This window comes from Sebastes fasciatus, chromosome 9, assembly GCF_043250625.1.
Source record: "Sebastes fasciatus isolate fSebFas1 chromosome 9, fSebFas1.pri, whole genome shotgun sequence".
In the NCBI taxonomy this organism is placed as follows: Eukaryota; Metazoa; Chordata; class Actinopteri; order Perciformes; family Sebastidae; genus Sebastes; species Sebastes fasciatus.
Genome location: NC_133803.1, coordinates 8604771 through 8626073, shown reverse-complemented (window position 1 = coordinate 8626073; position 21303 = coordinate 8604771). Strand labels below are relative to the sequence as shown.

At 41.0% G+C, this 21303-nt stretch overlaps 1 protein-coding gene across 1 annotated transcript in view; it reads right to left on the bottom strand.

The window, feature by feature from the left end:
• Positions 1–739: 739 nt before the first annotated feature.
• cnnm1 (cyclin and CBS domain divalent metal cation transport mediator 1) overlaps positions 740–21303 on the bottom strand; it is a 20643-nt gene continuing 79 nt past the window's right edge. The window contains exons 1-10 of the mRNA XM_074645815.1: positions 19743–21303; positions 13684–13827; positions 11331–11471; positions 9904–10073; positions 9594–9693; positions 6498–6643; positions 5817–6060; positions 3820–3924; positions 2245–2346; positions 740–1847 (exon numbers count right to left, since the gene is read on the bottom strand). The exon at positions 19743–21303 is cut by the window's right edge and continues 79 nt beyond it. Of these exons, the coding sequence (XP_074501916.1) occupies positions 1768–1847; positions 2245–2346; positions 3820–3924; positions 5817–6060; positions 6498–6643; positions 9594–9693; positions 9904–10073; positions 11331–11471; positions 13684–13827; positions 19743–21198 (2688 nt within the window). The 5' untranslated portion in view covers positions 21199–21303 and the 3' untranslated portion in view covers positions 740–1767. The remainder of the gene's footprint in view (positions 1848–2244; positions 2347–3819; positions 3925–5816; positions 6061–6497; positions 6644–9593; positions 9694–9903; positions 10074–11330; positions 11472–13683; positions 13828–19742) is intronic.

The window sequence follows — 21303 nt, the reverse complement described above, 5'->3', positions numbered from 1 at the left end:
TGTCGCTGAGTGTCCCGAAACACCATCTGTGTGTGTGTATGTGTGTGTTTGACGGGAGGTGGTGGCTTGACGTCAGCGTGCGTCATATTGCTTTCCTCTTTCATATCTTTCCCTGTCTGTTCTGTTGAGCAGCGTACCTGCCCAAATTTCACAACACAGAGCAACCTGAGCTGCAGCTACCACTCACATTTTAATTAAGAAGGATCAAATTATTATTTCATTATTGCAGTAATAGATGATTTCTAGAACAATGGCTTCATTTTTTCCTTCGACAAAGCAGTGTTATATGGCCTTTTCCATTTAAAAAACTGCAGCCTTGCTGCAGTATTTATTGCACCTATTGCTTTCCTTAACTTCAGGTTCATCTACACTCGCTCGAGACTTCATGAAGTCCAACGCTGCACCTCTGTGGGGAGAAGTTACTGCAGATCATCCTATTCATGCATCTTTTTACTTCAGCATGCATATGGGAAAAGCAGGGCTTTCTACAGGGGACAATTCTACAGTAAAAGCAGCATAAACAAACATGCAAGTAGCAACTACTCTTTCTTTGAGAATACTCATAATATCCATATGGATCCCTAGACCCAAAGACCCCATAACCCCTAGCTTATTTTTAATTGGTGTATGCAGCTTTAGTGAGATGAACTGTACATAGAAAAGTTGATCGCCACTACGCGTTCTACTGAATGCAATCAAACAATACGCTAATGATTTTTTTCTGAGGTGGTAACACAACAAGCGAAAAGGTGGATAAATGAGGGTGTTTGTCTGATAGAAACACTAAAATAGTGTCCGTACAGCTACATACACGGTGAGAAGGGAGACAGACTGTATGTAGGACACATGCATTTATGTGGGAAGGATGCATTTACTGAATGTGTGCGTGTGTGTGTGTGGTAGCCATTAACAGGATGTAAATTGACTTATATTGCTATCTTCAAATTACTTTTGGTAATTCTGACACTTCCGTATAAAAATCAGGTAAGAAATTGTGTTATTTCAAGCACGGGTATTTTTTCAAAATTGCGCATACCCCTCTGAAATTGCTGAGAGGTCAGTGTATACAAAGCTGAGAATTAATTTATGGCTTTTTATATAATTGTGTTCTTATAATCTGGCGTAAAAATTGTGCTCTTGTCTTGTGGCTTTTTCTTCTCGGCCGATGGCTAGTGTGTCTGGTACCGTTGGCAGTACAGTAGGTGTCACCCTTATGGCAACATTAGGACAGTTCCCTGTGCAAAACAACATGTTCAGTAGGTGGGAACTGCCTTGTAATAACAAATAAATAATAAAAACTCTTGTATATTCAGTGTTTGATCAAGTAAAAGGTCAAAGCTGGCTCAGATATGACCTTGTTGGGCTCCATATTGAGAGATCTTGTAGAGTCCAGATGGCTTAAATGAGATGATTAACAATATGGATAAAACTATCATAAAAAGGTTACATTTACTACAAAGAGAGTGATGAAAACCTCCACACAGTCCAGTGTATAAGGCTGGATAAATCCAATACTATGTTGTTTAGATTTGTCCAATCAAGTTTTTTTTTTTTGTCCCTTTTATAATCAGCAGGGTGTGAAGTCAGGCAGAGGTGGGACCAGTGGGGACCTGAGTGTTACTGGTGGCTACATCACACAAGATGGCTCAGTCTCCTGTGAGAGTTGTGTCGGAGCATGGAGGGAGTCTAATGAGGGGGGCGGTTGTTTAGTAAGGAAAACCAGTGGGTGATGAAGAGGAAGAAGATTCATCCCTCTTCCTCATTGTGCTAGCTCGTCACCGGCGGTTGCTCTGAACCTTCCTCCAAACTCTGTTCTCCATCCCGAGACTTTTTCCTCCTCTTGTTACCTAGAAACGGAAGAGAAATTCAGGTCATGAAACACCTGCCTTAAACTGCAGCTGCATCATCAGTTTCTCATCTGTACATTCGCTTCACTGTGACTGTTTTTAAACTATCTCACATTTAACTGAAATAACATCAGCCGCACTAAGCAGCACGGGTAAATTAAAGTAAATGAGTCATATAACATATCTGCGCCAACAGTTGCATCTGGAGAATGCGCTCTGGTGAAAAGGAGTAGGTTGCAGCGAGGGACACGACACATCACCTGTTGCTAAGATACACCCTGCTCTGTTTCCTTTGTCTAACAGAGAAAGTTTGGGCAACATCTGACGGTGTGTGTGTGTTTAGAGTTGTGTGGGTGTGTGCTGTTGCATCATTGTTCATGACAAATGGCTCACTCACTCAGTTTACGCAATAGCTTCTTCCCGATGTTCTCCTCGGAGCTGGACAGAGACAGAGAGCTGATGAAGGGAGAGGTGGAGGGCTGAGACTCTGTAGGCACGTCTGAAAGACAAAGTTTAAGAGATGGAGATAGAGGGCGGAGTAGATGGAGTGAAATAACCCCCAGACCTCACACCAGTGATATGTACTGTATACAGCCTGCAAGAAAGAATCAGTTGCTTTAAAGAGATAATTATTAGGAAAACTGAATAGAATGGGATTACAAGAAGGAAACAACAACCATATCTTCTGATGAGGAACGATGTGTTTACCTACTTTTGTAATAAAACCATTGAAATATGACACTAAAATGTGGCGTAACAGTAGAAAAAGTAGAGAACAGTCATAAACTCAGCAATGTGACTCAGTAACAGGCGTTACACAGCATTATGTATCTAAAGTCTATATGATATTATAATATTAGCCAACATAAACTAACAAGTAAAGCTGTAGCAGCACAATTCTTGAGTGTATTGAATTGAGACAGGGTGTGGTTTATTACATGTGGATTTAACTGTTCATTTGTAAGAGGAAGATTGTGTTATTTCTTCTTTCAAATGTTTAATAATTCTTTTCTTGTGACCTAAATTTTACTGGTTTACCTTTTTCCCCCTTTTACAGTCATTATGGAGGAGACATTGTAGATGAAAAATGAAGTAACTGAAATATTGTGTTGGCATCTCATAATACATCTACGTCTATTCACAAGGTAATCATGCATTCAATAAAAATATACATTAATTTACAGTCACAGAGCGACATGGAATGAAAAACCAAAAGAAATGGTGTGAATAATACAGGACCCTAACCCTTTTGTGTGAGGAAGAATGTGTTATTTCTTCTTTCAAATGTTTCATAATTATTTGATGTAATTTAATTGCATTGCCTGAAACCTTTCAAAGGAAAACACTGAGCACCTACATGTTCATTTACTCTTCTTTAACACCAATTTTTTTAATATATATTTTGAAATTTAGACAAGCAATTGAAACCGATTGTCTATACAACTTCTTTTAACCATGTCAGTCAATAAGGGCTGCAACTAACGATTATTTCTTATTATCGATTAATCTGCCGATTATTTTCTCAATTAATCGTTTGGTCTGTAAAATGTCAGAAAATAGTGAAAAATTGTCCATCCCAGTTTGTCAAAGTCCAAGGTGATGTCTTTAAATGTCTTGTTTTGTCAGTCCAAAACCAAAAACATATTCACTTTAATATGATATAAAACAGAGAAAAGCAGGTAATCTCCATATTTGAGAGGCTGAAAACAGCATTTTCTGCCATTTTTTTAAATGAAAGTTACTTTAACGATTAATCGATTATCAAAATAGTTGGTTAATCAACTAATCGTAGCAGCTCTACAGTCAATGTAGTATCTTGAGTATGTATCATTTAAGTATCATGAAACATATGGAAAAAATGAAACTTTGTGGACATTGTGCACGTTTGCAGAGGAACAAGCTAAAAGTCACTGAGTTTTATCTGAGACAAGAATCTAGGATTCATGAGCCTGTTTTCTGTAAACTCACTCACCATTCTCTCCATAGATTTCCGGCCGGTCCTCGTGGATGTAGGGAATCTCATCCATGCGGAGGAACACGGTGTCGTTTGGACTCCTCTGCCCATCAGATTTACTGCCTGTGAAGACAGAATTAGACCAATCAGCCTTAAATAGCTACATGACAGCAGCTGGTTTGTAGCTCTGCCTGTAGAGGGAGGTAGAGAACTTTATATTCATCAGTCAGTGGGGTTTTTAGGGGTTAAAAGTATGAAGTTTAAATTCCAACTAAAGATGAGCTACAACCAGTGCAGGAGATTAACTGGTGTTGTGATTGAACATAAAACCTGGCAGTAGGTATAGGCTATAACTGGATTCTACTCTTTTATTGACAACCAACAGAACCATCCCTTAATGTCACTAACGTGAACAAACACAAACTGGGTGGCGTGTTGCACACAGCGTAAGACAGATGGTATGTGGGAAATCCTTTAAGCCTTGAAACCAGTACAGATTGGTTGATGCACCAGTTTTGTGAGTGAGTCACTATGGGTGTTTAATTTATAGGATTCATTCGTTACTGATATTATGAATATAAAGAAAATGATTAAACATGCTATTTGGACATTATTATAGTTCCATTAATCATGTGTTGCTCATGTCAGACTGGCTCTTAGCCCATAGAGCGCTCCAATCAGTGTGTTTGATCCTTTGAACCTCCTCTTTCTTCCTCTACAAAAGAAGCCCTTGCTACTCTGATGAATCATGAAATTCATATTCAGCCTCATGGAGCTAGATCATCATTTACATTTCAGGGCTTTTGTGTGTTGCTCTTAACGTAGAGGCTAAAGTAAAATCTTGGCAGTGAGCGGGGGAAAGGAGGAGAGGGTGATGTCAGGTACTAAAAAAGGTTTCATCCCACACGGTGACATCTGAAGGACATGGGAAGGTTGATGCTAATGGTTATATGTGAGGATTGAGGCTGTTGATAGCTGATATTTTGTGTCAACCTTCATGTTAGATTGACCAAAATGTTAGAAAATGTTTCCTTCCGAATTTTATTATTGCGCCAAGCAACCTCTGAAACAGCATTCAGGCCTCAAAACACAGAGGAAATAATTTCAGAGTTAGTGTCTCTTCAGAGATATACACCGGTCAAACCTATTAAACCTCCATTTTTATCAGTAACTAAGAAAGTCAGTTTAAGGCGAGACACCACAGGGAAAAACATTTATTTTCATGCACTGGTCAATTTTGAGATTTTGGGCCATTTTGCTTCCATAACATGTTTTCTGTCAGACTACTGGAAAGAAAACCTACATAATACACATTTAGGTGTTTATTTTAGTACACTTTGTCTATTTGTGTCTGTAGATTTCTCCAAATTCACCAAAAGTTAGCATTAGGTAATGCCTCATTTGCATATTTAAACATAACATTTCAGAAAACAAAAAATAATTGCTTTAATGTAAGTAATCAACTGGTTTCATGGTGAGATCTATTAGTTAAATTTTCTTGTAGTGGATAGGGTATGGCCTGATTTATATAAAAATTGTATCCCTAAAACATGACGAAAATGGATTTTTTTTATAGTTGTTGACAGTATTTTCTGATTTATGCTGATAAAAAGGGATATCCAAAATTCCCTCTGTAAAAACCTTTGACTCTAATATGTCAACAAAATTAAACAAGAATTTTGAACCTGGTTTTATCAAATGTTCAAATTTCTGTTCTGGAAATGTATGCAAATTAGCACCTATTTAATAAGATATTGCCTCATTTGCATATTTAAACATAAAAGTTCAGAAAACATGTAATACAAAATATAATGGTCTTAATGTAAGTAATCAACTGGGTAAGTTTCATGGTGGTATCTACTGTATTGGGTTATTTGTTTTTACCCTATTCACCTGTAGTGTTTCCCCTTAAAGAATATATTTCACTTAAACAATTGACTTATTTTAATAGTCACCATAGTGATGTCAATACACTTTGTACAGTCAACATATTGTGTCAAAGCATCCACACTTACGAACGATCCGGTTCCTCTCGTTGAGCTGGGAGGTGTTGCGAAGGCCACCGTGGGGATGGAGATGAGCAAGGCGAGCCAGCCCCAGTCGAGTGTGTGTGTGTGTGAGTGGGAGGGCGATGCTGTGTGAGCGGGTTTCTGGTACCGCTGGCCGCCCTTTAGCATCACAATCCACCGGGTCTGGTGTCTGAGGGGAGCTGTCCATCCTGGTGGCTGTCAGGGCGTTCTGGTAGTGGTTCTTGGTGATCTGTGGGGACACGGAGAGCTAGTTTTACATCTGTGTGTGTGTGCATGTGTGCACGTGGACAGGAGGAAACATGGACTGCATTTGGGACAAGAGGTGAAGCGAAAGGGCACATCCATCATTGAAGGCTAAAATATTCATGGTTGAAATGGAGCTCAATTATAGCCAGTGATTAAAGGAAAGAGGGTGTGTGTGGAGGGGAGAGCGAGAGAGGGACAGGATGTCTGTGTTCAGTCAGAATCAGGGATTAAGACATATCAAAGGCAAACGCTGCAGCAGAGGAAGAGTTTTCATTTTCAGGAACATTAAATGGAGGGAGTTTAAAAGAGCAGTTGCTGGCTTGTGCTCTAATGTGCAGGAAATGATAAATTAAACTGATTTTATAATAATAATTTCATGCGTTTCTGCGTTGTGTCTGTGCAGGCGTTCATGTCAGTAACCTTGATGATCTGCAGGTCTGTGAGCTGACGGACCGAGTAGTCTGGTAAGTAGACCCCTCCTCCTGTAGTGAGCTGACCCACGCTGCCTCCACTCAGTAAGGAATCTGATTGGTTCAGACCGCTGCCCCGGGAACTATACCTCGGACCTGAACAGAACAGGAAGAGGAAAACATACTTTTAGTTGTGCATACGTATATCATCGCTATTGGGTCAAAAACCAGTCAGATAGTACGAAAAGAGTTAACGCGCCCAAAACGATCAAAATACTGATATTTTTGCAGTTTTTATGTTTAGCACACGTGTGCACTAATGCCAATTCATTTGTACTTGGACTATGGACTTTGACTACAGTACTAAGGCTGCACAATGAATCGAAATGTTATCGAAATGGCCTACTGCAATTTTCAAATCGCAGGATGAGGAAGAAATCGTGAAATGTGTGTCACAATACCATTTTAAATTAAATATTGTGGAGCTACAGAGATGTCCTGGACTACACATCATATTCTACAGACTTAAGAAAACTTAAGACTTTGTTTGGTACAGATCCCCACAAAAATCACATCATAATCATTTTAATGTATTTTTCAATGAAAATAAGAATAATGATGTAAAAATGATCATTCCCTCGAATATCGCAAATCATATCGCAAATCGCAATATCAGTCAAAATAATTGCAATTAGATATTTTTTGAAAATCCTGCAGCCCTAATAGTTACAGACACTGCAGCGCTCTCTTTGTAATCAATGAAAAGAGTCTTATTGTATTTCTGAGTCTCACAACACTTCTCTTGTGTATCATGCTTCATTATTTTTGACAGACTTGAATTGTAACTGTAGACTTTACTGTGTGTGTGTTCTCAGAATCAGAAAGTATTTTTTATTTAGAAAATGAGCAGGAGCATGAACATGTTTCCAAAACTGTTAAAACCACTGATAAATGTGTTGTTACATAGTTTATACAGTGTCAGCCACCACTACTACTAGTCACCCTAGGCAGCTGAAGTCGACACTACTTGCCCCTTTTATTTTGGAAAGAAAGTCATACAGTTCCTTGACAGACCCACACCTTACACAGTAAACTATCCCTGGGAAATATATTCTTATATTATATATTCTGTATGGTGCCATACTTTTAGAGATGTGTTCATGTTTTACTTATTTTAATTAAATCTATTAAAGAGTAGGGGATATTTTGGTGGCTCTCCTATGCACATACTTTTAAAAGATGATTGATGGTGTTAGTGTTGGGGAAGCTGCTTTGAAAGCATAACTTTACAAGCTACCAATTACTTCACACTGGAAGAAGTTGAACCAGCAAAGCTGCCCTGGGGAGAAATCGAGTTTGGTAAACTAAAACTGCTTAGAAAAAGTTGTTTACAAACTACTTTGTAAAAAAGAAAATAGAAAATTGACAATGTTCATGTCCATGTGATACGAAATTATAAGAAAATATAATACAAAAAAAGTCACATGCCAGCTAAAAATGCCACTCAATAGAGTTTATTTCCAACAGTACCCACTCGTTCACTGGTCATAAATAAACCCAAAAATAAAATACCCTTCTAAAGAAATATTGAATTTGCACCTTTTTAGTCTTAATCTTAACAACTAAAAGTCTTCAACATGCTGAAGATGAAGATGCTGTTGCTGTGTGAGCACTGAGCAACGCTTGCCCTTTTATACATGCAGGCACTACACAAAGGTGAAAGGTCAAGTGTGTGGTGGCTATCTGACAAATGTAGGGCTGACCCAAATGCTTCGAAGCTAACAGCTTCCACCGTTGTCATGGTAGTCGACCTCCAAATCATTATTCGAATGCTTAGTTTTTAGTTTTTAGTAGTTAACTATGTAATAATAATGTATAAATCCCCAAATAGCCCATTAAATAAGGAATAATCCCACAACATTATTATTTATTCATATTCAACATTAATTATTATTAGTTATTCTCAGACGGATATCACTGTTTGTTGTGCGTAGAGGTGCGTGTGTGTGCAGTAGTGCGGCAGCGGCGCAGACCCAGGTACTGAAACGGGGGATATGGAGACAGACAGACAGACAGAAGGACATGTCAGCCTGCTGAGCCGCGAAGCTTCGAATACCTTTGAATATTTCTCACCAAAGCTTCGAAGCCCAAAAAATGGTATTTGGGACAGACCTAGGCGAATGCACTGAAAGAAAAAGGAGGCCGGGCTGGTCAAAGGGGTTCAATTACAGTAGAGAAACAATGGTAAAATAAAAAAAATAAAAAAAACATTAATCCTTTCCTTTTATGGCCCAAAATTGTTGTTAGCTTCACTAGTTAACTACACAACAAATGGCAAAAAAGTAATTTAACTACATGAATCACTATACAAATATGACTGTAGTAGACCTACCAGCAAGCTACTGTAAAATACAGTTAAACTACTCGTTTAATTACATGGAATTCAGTACTCCCAACACTGGGTGTTAGACATAGAGTACTTTGTGTGCGTGTTTGCATTTACCTATATTCTGCATGGTTTTGAGTTGAGCACTGCCCAGCTGAGCGGTAAGAAATGCTGTTGGAGAGCAATGACTCAGACAGAGAGCAAGTTAAAAAAAGAGCTCTTTGGGGATGTGATACTTCTGCAGCTGCTTAAGAGAAAACGCTGGATTCTGTAATGTCCTAAGAAGGGATTTTCAAATATTGAATGGGGTCTTCCAAATTGCTTTAAGCTCACCCTGAACATCACACATGCAAAATGTGCAAACAACCACCACAAGAAACAGAGAGAGAGAGAGAGAGAGAGAGAGAGAGACAGAGTGAGAGACCAGCTTTCTGCTTGCTCTGCAGTCTTAGCTGGATTTCATATAATCCTGTGCAGGTCATGTCCTTCCACTGGGAAATTCTCTGAAATCACTTCTTTTAATTACTTACTTCCCACGGCTGCTGCTGCTCTGCAGGCTGACGCTATACAGACGTTGGGTGGGATTTAGACCGCAAAAAAACACATCTGTCACCGCCGGCACTGCATTGATTTCATGATTATTATTGCTGAACTGTCCATCATCACCATCACCCTCATTGTGATATTGATCTACATTGCTTCATGTGTGCACTTACTTACCAATAGGCAGGGGCGTGATGAGCGCTGGCATGCCATAATAGGAAAACGCTCCATTTTCAAAGCGAAGAGCCTCCTTTCCTATCTCCACCTCCACCCGTCCCTGCAACGTCACCACAGCCATTTACATGCATTAGCTCCGTGCTCACGGTGCGACATTCACACTGCATTGATTACTCATCTAATGGAGCCTCCCACACAGGAGATATGCAGCAAAACACTGTAATTATAACAACTGCAAGCACAGGAGTGATTTTTGCTTCATAATGTTCATCTGAAACTTGTGTCATTAGTAGTTTAGTTTGTGATTTACCTGCAGAACGAGGACAAAGTAGTCCACTGGTTTGTTTCTCTGGAAGAGGTAGTGTTGAGGAGCGTGTTTGTTCTTGGGGTCGAACTTGAGATCCTGCACAATGCTGGGATGTTTGATGAGACGCAGCAGGATCTTCTCCGACAGGTGACACGGCCTAAAAGGCTCCACCTCTACGAGATAGATGCATAAAGACACACACACGAGCACACCAAAACAAAAGTCAAAGAAAGAACACCATGTTCTCTGCCCCACGTCCTTGTCCTAGTTTTATCCTGCAATCCACCAGGGGTTTAAATCACGAGTTTCATCACGATACGATACTTATTATATTGATTCTTTGGACAATGATACGATATTTGCTGATATCGCAAAGTCTTCCACGATATGATTTCGATTTGATTCGATTCAGGTGCCTGCGATTGATATGAGACATATGTCTATTTAACACAATCAGTTACATTTGTATTAACTCACAAAAAGCAACTAAAATATGATTTAACAATTTTATTACTGAGCACCTACAGACTTTTAAATGAAAAACAATATATTCTTTTTAATAAAAAAAAAAATTAAAGCGAGGGTAGGCAGAATGTTTTTGGCATCATTGGGCAAACATTCCACAATAATAGACTTCTGCACCTCCTCATGGCTCTGTTTTCAGGCTTTAGAAAATCTAGCCGTGAAGGGAGACTTTGACCAATCACAGGTCATTTCAGAGAGAGAGAGCGTTCCTATTGGCTGTTCATTCAGCGGAGGCAGCTGTCAATCACTCGCAAACTCAGATCAAACGGTCAAACTAGGCAGTACTGATCAAATATGAATTAATATTCTGTTACTGTAATGCCTATTTCTAAGCTCAAATGTTTTCAGAAACATCTTGTAGTGTACTGTTTAGATGTAAAATGAGAAAGTTTGCTCTGGCTGGTGGGCGGTGCTTGGTATTTCCTCAACTGATCTCAACATGGCTTCCGGATCACAAACTTTCAAATTTTTCAGCTAAACAGTACACTACAAGATGTTTCTGAAAACATTTGAGGAGAGAAATAGTCATTACAGTAACAGAATATTGATTCATATTTGATCAGCGCTGCCTAGTTTGATCGTTTGATCGGAGTTTGCGAGTGATTGACAGCTGCTCAGAGACGGCAAGGCTCCAGCTCGGCTCTGATTGGTTGTTTTCCTCCGATCTGTGAAATCTTGCAGATGCCATTAGGAGCACCGGAGGACACAGAGGCATATGATTTTTTTTAGATTACCTGTCTCATGTCTCATGCAATGATGATATGTATCGATATTTACACTTTGCTTTGATATATTGGATCGTTGATCATTGAATCAATATATCGATCCAGATTGATGTATCGTTACACCCTTACAATCCACTGTGTGCACCCACACATACAGTACATGCACACACGCAATGCTACCTGTTGCCAAGAAGCGGTGTGTTGCGAGCAGCAGCTGAGGCGAGATCTTCACCTTCAGCTCATTCTCTGCCAGTTTGAAGATGGAGAAATCCTGCTGTTTCCTCTCGTGGTTGGACACTCGCCTTTTGTTCCGATTATCAGCTGTGAATACACACAGATTGCAAATCATATAAAGACTTCACATTTTATATATGCTCTGATGATAGCAGAGGGTGGGAAAGGTGTTACTCTTTCACTGAGTAAGTTTGTGTTGCTAGATACTTGGGCTGCAACTAACGCTTATTTTCATTGTCGATTAATCTGTCGATTAATTTCTTGATTAATCGATTAGTTGTTTGGTCTATAAAAGATGGTTTAAAATGTCGATCAATGTTTCCCACATCCCAAGATGACGTCCTCAAATGTCTTGTTTTGTCCACCACTCAAACATCATTCAGTTTACTGTCATAGAGGAGTAAATCAATCAGAGAATTTTGTTTGTTTTTTTTCTTAAAAAATTACTCAAACCGATTAATTGATTTTTAAAATAGTTGGAGATTAATTTAATAGTTGACAGCTAAAAGATGAATCGATTAATTAAGCTCTACCAGATACACCACATAAGTACAGTGTTCTTGTTGGCACTACAAGGAATTAGAAGTTACTTTTAGGTACAACTGACCTCATTAGTTGATGCAGCTTTATTTGCTGCATGATAACAAACACTACAGATGTCTATTAATTAGTAAGTTTATCTACAGCTGCCGATAAATTGAGATTATCCACCTCTGATTGATAAATGGACTTATCCTCTGCAGATGCGAGGAGCATTAAATGCATTACATCCCATTAAATACATCGGAGCCGCAGCAGGAACAGCTGGTGCTATAAAATGCCTGAAGTGCAAAGTCTGGAGAGATTAGCTCCCCTGTGCTATATACACACACACACACACACACACTCACATAATTATGCACATACAGACACACACAAAAAACACAGAGTTTATGAACACCCACGCAAGTGCACCAACGACTGCCTCACACACTCCGCATGTAATTAAAATTGTAGCAGACGTCAAAATTTAATGTTCATGGCTTATGTGAGTTTTTTGTGGAAGTTGTTTTCCCAATTTGCAAATGGTAAAAATTCAGTGAGTGAAATGAAAGCAGATTAGATATGAAATGAAGGGAGTTTGGCATTTGACTTCCTTTCTGTGGAGAGCCTTTCCAGCCAATTAAAGATGAGCGGATTATGGTGATTATCTGTGAGACTGGGCCATTTATTCTCATTATTTAATTATGCATCAGCCAGGAGCAACAGGGGAGAGAGCGTGGGATCAATAGTTTAATGAGAAAGCAGGAGAGGAAATGGTGGAAAAGAAATACTATTAATTAGGGCTGTCAAAGTTAACGCGATAATAACACGTTAACGCATCGTTTTAACGCCACCAATTTTTTTTCATGCATTAACGCAACTTGCGATTTTTAGGTTGTAGTATGGAATGTATTTACAGGCTCAGTTTTAAAGCTAGAGTGAAGGTACTGGCATCAAATCAAACTAGAAAAACCTAAGGAATCCACCATGTCATACTAGCTTGTCGCAAAGGATGCTAAATAACGCTTCAAAGTTATACTAAACTTTGGTGAGGAAAAACTGTTATGGCCAATTTCAAAGGGGTCCCTTGACCTCTGACCTCAAGATATGTGAATGAAAATGGGTTCTATGGGTACCCACGAGTCTCCCCTTTACAGATATGCCCACTTTATGATAATCACATGCAGTTAGGGGCAAGTCATAGTCCAGTCAGCACACTGACACACTGACAGCTATTGTTGCCTTGAGTTTGCCATGTTATGATTTGAGCATATTTGTTATGCTAAATGCAGTACCTGTGAGGGTTTCTGAACAATATTTGTCATTGTTTTGTGTTGGTAATTGATTTCCAATAATAAATATATACATACATTTGCATAAAGAAAGCATATTTATCCACTCCCATGTTGATAAGAGTATTAAATACTTGACAAATCTCCCTTTAAGGTACATTTTGAAGAGATAAAAAATGTGCGATTAACTATGGACAATCGTGATTAATCGAGATTAAGTATTTTAATTGATTGACAGCCCTATTATCAATGCTAAAATGCGACTGTACTTGTAACGCCCTAAAATGACTGCGTTTGTTGTTGAGTTGAGCATTTTCCTGCAACGTTGTGGACCACAGAGCTGAACAAACTCTGTCAGCTGCTGTGAGAAAATCTATTCAGAGTGTGGAGCTGGAAATATAATAAAATTGATTCACAGCTAATGCAACAGTGACTTTGAAAAGTTTCATAATCAGTGTGTTTATGTATCATCATACTGTACGTACTATACAGGTCTGTCTCATCCACAATCTCAGAATGGATGATCTCCTCTATGACGTCCTCCAGGGTGACGATGCCCATCACTTCGTAGAAGGGGTCTCCCTCGCCTTCGCTGTTCACCCTCTGCACCACGGCCAGGTGGGACTTACCTGCAATCATCAGGAGAGAAAGAAAAGGGTGAGTTCAAATGTTTTCACCATGTGAGTTCATATGCTAAAAACTGCCCATGCGGTGGGGTTGAGAGGCAACGTCACTGGATAAAAATAACACGAGTCAACAGCCTCCAACTGGATCTGTGCAGCCGAGATGAAAATCAGCATTAATGCACCAACTTGAGCCGAGAGGCCGTAAACACAGGAGAGATCTGTCTTAGAGCTTGAATGTGAAATTATGCCAATGTCAGGACTGCCCTCCTGTGTGTGTGTGTGTGTGTGTGTGTGTGTGTGTGTGTGTGTGTGTGACTCAGACGAGAAGCAAGTGGACACTGGGGGATTAGTCTGGAGACACTTTGACAGTTTGGAAGACTTGGGATTCTTACGTAAACACTGAGATTGCACAATCAGTCTGGGGGATGCCTGTATCTGCTGACCAAACTGCCCATGCTGCTGCCACCTCTGTGTACACACACGTACACACTTTACACATCCATGAGCAGACCCAGCACTCCCTCTCAGTAAGAGTTAGGCTGAACATGACAAGCCTGGCAGATACTATGACGCAGCTCGCCAGCAGCATCTCCGGAGCGAGTCGATAAAGCAAATGTGACAAGAAGTTAAACCACGGTCGAACATCACCAGGAGAGGAGAACAAACCACCATGAACACGTTAACAAACACACTTTGAGTTGTTGCATATAGATTTTTCTCATTTTCAACTCACCAAAAACACAGATGTATTTAATACACTGTACGTCACTGTCATGGCTCTTCTGACGTCAAAGAGGTTACCTAACCACATTTACGACGTCACTAGCACACAGATTTCAACCGTCTCCGACCTTACTTCGAACAAAATCAGTGGCTCATATGAGATGGGCCGATTTAGGGGATCACTGCCAGGGGATAAAATGGATCAAATGCTTTAATCCACGGCGACAAGACAAACAAAAAAAATCCTGATTGACTGACTGACGGGCAGCCGTCTCTAAACATGAAACTCAAACTGAGATCAGCCGAGATAACGTGGTCGCACTCTGCGCTCAGGTCAGCTTGTCTGAAGAGCTCAGGTGAGTCAGAGAGGTGGATTTGCCATCAGCTGCTGATGTGCCCGGGCACCGCATTACATCATTCATATGTTACATAATACCCTTGCACAACGACACACACACACACACAAACACACTCACCAGACAAACATGCCCGGGGCGAAACTGGGTCTACCACGGATGTCCCCTTTTGCAAATGTTTCTGCTCCGCTAGTTTCCCAGGCTCCTCCAGTCTACGGGTTGTTTCAGATCATAATGCATAATATGTTTGCATTCTGATTGTGCATTTTGTGTGTATTTGCTGTCTGTCTTTTCTGCAAACATTACAGCCTTACAATGCCATATAAGGAAATTATGCATTGTTTATATTTCTGCAGCTTTACACACATGCACGCACAACAACTTATGCACACATTTAGCTTATAAAAACCATAATGGCTGCCTTCTATGATTTGTTGTGTGTTCACTAAAAGTTTGCATTATTTTGTGTTTTGTTTAGTGTATTAAATGGTTTCTTTAGCAGATTTGTAGAGTGGTGGAAAAAAAACTAAATACATTTTCTCAAAGACTGCACTTAAGTCAAATTTTTAGTTACTTGTACTAATTTATACGTCTATTCCGCTACATTTCAGGGAGAAATATTGCAGTTTTTACTCCAATACATGTGTTTAACTCCCATAGTTACTGTTCAGATTAAGATTTTACATACAAAACGCATGATCAGCTTATAAAATATGAAGCGTATTGTTATTGATTAAGCTATCCAACAGTGTATGAAGCAGTTAAAATTAGCTCCAACTCCCAAAATTAACGTGCCACTTATTAGGGGTGTGGGAAAATATCAATACACATGAGTATCGCGGTATTATGTTTTGCGATACTGTGTCGATTCTCCAAAATGCTGGATCGATTTTTAACTAACCTCTAAAAAAAACTAAGGAATCCATTGGTATCAACCATGTCATACTTTCATGTCGCGAAGGGGTTTAAATAACGCAAAATTTTGGCGAGGAAAATCTGGCATGGCCATTTTCAGAGGGGTCCCTTGACCTCTGACCTCAAGATATGTGAATGTAAATGGGTTCTATGGGTACCCACGAGTCTCCCCTTTACAGACATGCCCACTTTATGATAATCACATGCAGTTTTGGGCAAAAAACATGCAGTTGTTTACATGCAGTATAAAAGTGTTATTTCTGTCTATTGTAAAATGGTGTATTTGAATATTTCTGCATACTGGGGTTCCTAAACAGTTGGAATTGCATAAATTGGGTATCAGTGTAAAGCTGAGACTCTTGTGGATCCAATGAGCCCAATTGTATTCATGTGTGATGATGTTAGTCCCCATAGTAACCATTTCATTGTAGTGACTTTTTTACTTAGATTGTATACATACAGTATGGTGGTGTGTCTTTGTACTATGACAGTTTTCCTAAAATTAGATTTGAAAAAAATCGCAATGTATCGCCTTGCATAGAGTATCGCAATATATTGAATTGTTACCTCTGTATCGTGATATGTATCGTATCGCCAGAATCTTGACAATACACAGCCCTACCACTTACAGTATATGTTAATGCATTAATAATTATGATTGAATACCATAATAATATAACACCGACAGGGACCATTCTGCATAATTTTGATATTTCAAGTACATTTTGTTGATAAAACTAGTAACATTTAGAATGCAGTACTTTAACTTGTAATGGAGTGTTTTTATAGCGTTGTGTTCCTACCTTGAATTAAGAAAATGACCTGAATTTACATCAGATTTTGTGTTGCTCATTAAACTTTCCTGCCATGAAAGCATAAATGCATGAAGTAAAGAGCATCACTTGCTGTATGAAAGGTAAAAATCCTGATTTTTTTAAGAATGTTTTTTCCACTGTACAGTACATTTGCAGTCCTCCCTTACATTTTTTTTCATTACTGGTGACATTTCCATCCTTTCCTCTAATGCAGACCCCATCACCCTTCTCAGTGAGACATCTCCACAGCTCCCAGTCAGGCTTCCTGAGCAGCAGGAGACTTTAATCCGTGAGAGCAGAGTAGGAAGGAGGTGAGAGGGGAAACGGAAAGGTTGGAGCTGAATTTTTCATGGTTGCTCTGCAGGTTTGGATGGCGACGACCTGCAGAGTGAAAGGAGCTTCAAAGTCACCGCGGGCTGACAATTAACAATCTAAAGGAGAAGCTTGATTTCACCTTTTGACCTTAACCTTATCTATAAATAACACACAATATGGAAACACCCAGGGACCCATGGATCACTTGTGTCCGACCAAAGCTATCCTTCATAATCCCGAACAAAATTAAGCTGTAGATCTCCTGATCTGTAAGTGGCAGATCTAATTTATGACCCTGCCAAAGTCCCCACAGTGTCCCCTTTCACATTCTGATTGGACAACTGCTGCCTCTGACTGACATCTATTGAGCTCCCTTTGTCAATGAAACAGATTTACATCTTAATCCCCCCCCCCAACATAAGCCAATGTCAGTGAAATCCTTACATAACAGCCGCTCCAGTAGCCTCTCATATGTCTCCATTTTACCTTGTGACGCCGTCGGGGGAGCAGTTTGAGCCGGTGACTGCAGGGCATCGATTCAGAATCACATTCAATGTTATCATCATCGAGACTGAACGGGGGTCCCCGAGGGGAGTCGACACACTTTTGCTCGGATGCTATCACTGCAAGTGTGTGAGGGACGGAGTGCTGTATAATACTGTGAATGCTCTTAAAGATGCTTATCAGACAAAAGAGTCAGAGAGAGATAGAGATGATATTCATGCCTCTACTGCCATTCCAGTGAGGTCAAACGGCTGCTAAATTAAAAGCCTTTTTGACATTAAAGGTGCTATTGATAACACTGATAACATTCAGCCACTAGATGTGGCATTCTCCGTCCCCTGCTTCATTGCTTTTACTCTATAACAAGTCGTTGCCAGGCACTTATTGTCATTCTCAGCCATTTATCTGTTTTTTTCCACACTAACGAGATACCACGTGATAACGACGTCATTATACTATTGGCTCACAAGCCTTGTTAGAAGTGGGAACCAAACGTGTGAGATCTTCCACAGAGATAAAGAAAACATTCATTTTGGACCTGCCAATATTTTTTAAATGATTAATTCACAATCATAATAATTTTTCTCAGGAAAAGCCATACTTTAATTTCTCAAGGCTCTGTAGATGTATTATTCTTTTTTAGAAAATACTTTTCTACATGTTATCAATAAGACCTTTAAATTAAAACTGCAGTGGGTAGAAATGGAGAAAATATGATTGAAAAACGTTTTTTTTATATAACGGTAACTGTATCCTGACAGTAGTGCATGAGACAAGTAATCTGGAAAAAATCTTGTGCCTCTGTGTCCTCTGGTTCTTCTAATGGTATCTGCAAGATTTCACAGACCGGAGGACGACAAAAACCAATCAGAGCCGAGCTGGAGCCTTGCTGTCTCTGAGCAGCTGTCAATCACTCACGAACTCCGATCAAACGGTCAAACTAGGCAGCGCTGATCAAATATGAATCAATAATCTGTTACTTTAATGCCTATTTCTTGCATAAAATGTTTTCAGAAACATCTTGTAGTGTACCAAGCACCGCCCACCAGCAGGCGCACAGCCAATAGGAACGCTCTCTCAGTGAAATGACCTGTGATTGGCCAAAGTCTCCCATCATCGGCTCAATTTTTCTAAAGCCTAAAAACAGAGCCATGAAGAGGTGCAGAAGTCTAGCTGTCTCTCAGAACACTTTTACAATATGCTGAAAGGTTATCATGGATTTTTTGCCCAATGATGCCAAAAACTTTCTGCCTACTGAAGATTTAAAGTGCAGATCCGATAACAGATACACATGGCATAATATAAAAAGGGGGAAACAAGCAGGGTGGTGGGGGCATGTGAAGTTCACAGTGTTGTTGTCATGGGAAAATGACTTTTACTACATAAATTCTTAAGATAACCCCATCCTGGTCCCTGGTAGTCTCTGACTTCTGGCAGAACTTGACTCACTGTGTGACACTGTATCACATTTCACATGTGGCTCCCACTGCTCTGGGGATCAAAGGGCTTTACTGGCAGGCCCACTGTGAGCCAATGGACTGATGCAGCCATACATTGACTTATGCACTCAAAACTTTTTAAGTGCACAGTCACTTCAAAAGATATTTTAACTCCTAGATGGCAGGAGGTATAGCCTCACACTGTTCGAAAACAGTACATATGGCGCCTCACACTCAACACTGACTTCTCATACTCATAAGTTCCAGACATGTCAAAACATAAAGGACACACATCTCTCCTGCAGAGACCTGACCTCTCATGTGTTTTAAAGGTCCCATATTGTAAAATGTGAGATTTTCATGTCTTTTATATTATAAAGCAGGTTTAAGTGCTATATAAATACTGTTAAACTATCAAAACGCTCCATATACGGAGAAATACACACAGCCCGTATTCAGAAACTGTGCGTTTGAAACAAGCCGTTAGGATTTCTGTCCATTTGTGATGTCACAAATATACAATATTTAGACCATTACACGGTTTTAAACGTAAACATTCTAAATGTGTCCCAGTTTATTTCCTGTTGCAGTGTATGTGAATGACATCAGCTGACAGGAAGTAAACATGGACCCAAACTGTTGCCTATAGCAACGCAATTCCGTTAGTTGAAATGAGCTAAAACGAAGCGTTTCAAACAGAGGGTGAATACAGGTATATTCAGACAGACAGTATGAGGAATATAAAGTTTTTTTTTAACATTAAAGCATGTAAACATGTTCTAGTAGAAACACAAAATACAAGTATGAACCTGAAAATGAGCACAATATGGGACCTTTAAAGTGGAGTTTACCTCTCTTAAATTCCTCCAGCATCACATCCAGCTTGGTGTCACTGAACACGCAGTGCATGGGATGCTTGTAAAACTGAGTGATTGTCTTTAAGGGCGTGCAGTCGTCTGGATCTACGAAGGCCAAGTCTTTGACCAACAGGATGTCCACGATGTTGGACCGCTCGTTCTCGTAGACCGGGATCCGGGTGAAACCGCTCTGCATCACGTCCGACATGGTGCAGAAGTCCAGCGTGGCGTCCGAGGTCAACATGTAGCAGTCGGACAAGGGGGTCAGCACGTCCTCCACGGTCTTGGTCCGCAGCTCCAGGGCTCCCTGGATGATGTTGAGCTCCTCTTTCACCAGGTCGTGGTAGGGATCCGTGACGCGCAGCATGGCCACCAGCTTCTCCCTGGTGTAGAAGCTGCTGATCTCCTGGTGCAGCAGGAGGTCCAGGATCTTGGAGACCGGGTATGCGATGGGGAAGAACAGCAGCATGAGCAGGCGGGTGGCGCAGAGGGTCTTGGATGCGATGGCGAGGCTGTGCCTGGACGCAACGGAGTGAGGTAAAATCTCCCCAATGAAGAAGATCCCTAAAGTGCATGATGCAGTGGAGAGAGCAGTCATCCCTAGAATCTGGCACATCCACACCACGAAGCACGTGTTAGTGAGCACGTTGCCTAGCACCACCGTGCAGAGGATGTAGTTGCCATGTTTACGCACCGACTCGATGTTCCGTGCGTATTTCTGCTCCTTCTCTGTGCCGCTGTTCTGCAGGACCCGCAGCTCCACCGGGTCCAGAGCCAGCATGCTGATGTTCAGACCACTACAGAGGGCGGACAGAGCCAGCAGCAGCACCGAGACACCGGTCTGGAGCCACACATCCGCCTCTGGAGGTCTCTCCACCACCGCCAGCCAGAAGTCCCTGGTGCTGAAGTGCTCCCATTTCACTCCGTCGAAGGCGCACATGGAGTAGTACTTGATCAACTCGCCTCTGCGCAGGTCTTTGGCGAGCAGCTCCACCAACACGGAGTTGTGGCTTGATGTGGATCTGAAGGAGCCCAGCAGCTCGATGTCTGAGCTCCGGGAGTCCTCCTCTTCGCACGGGTTGGACCGAAGCATCCTCTCCGTGTCCCCGCTGTCCTCATCTGGTTCCTCTATGAAGGCGATCCACGGAGCTGCGTCAGGAGGTCTGCCGCTGACGTTCAAGTTGTCGGGATGATGCTCCGCAGCAGCTGGAGGGGATGCGGTGGTGTAGTAAACCCTCAGTAGGAAGCGGGTCCCTTCAATCGCCCTCAGCATCCCGCCTTGCACGGACAGCTCTCCGCTCTGGGTGTCCTCCGGCCGGACGCCGAGCAGCGCAGCGGTCGGAGCCGGCAGAGAGGAGAGGGTGACGGTGAGGAAGAGGAGGAAGAGGCGACGCGGATGATGCAGGATGCTGCAGCAGAGAGCATCCGCAGCATCCGCAGCCATCATCATGCTGAGTGAACTAGTGAAGGACACGGGAGATGTGGGTCACGTGGTGGTGTGCGGATGGGATGGATGGAGCAGCTGGGTGGCCATATCCATGCAGAGGACAGGATG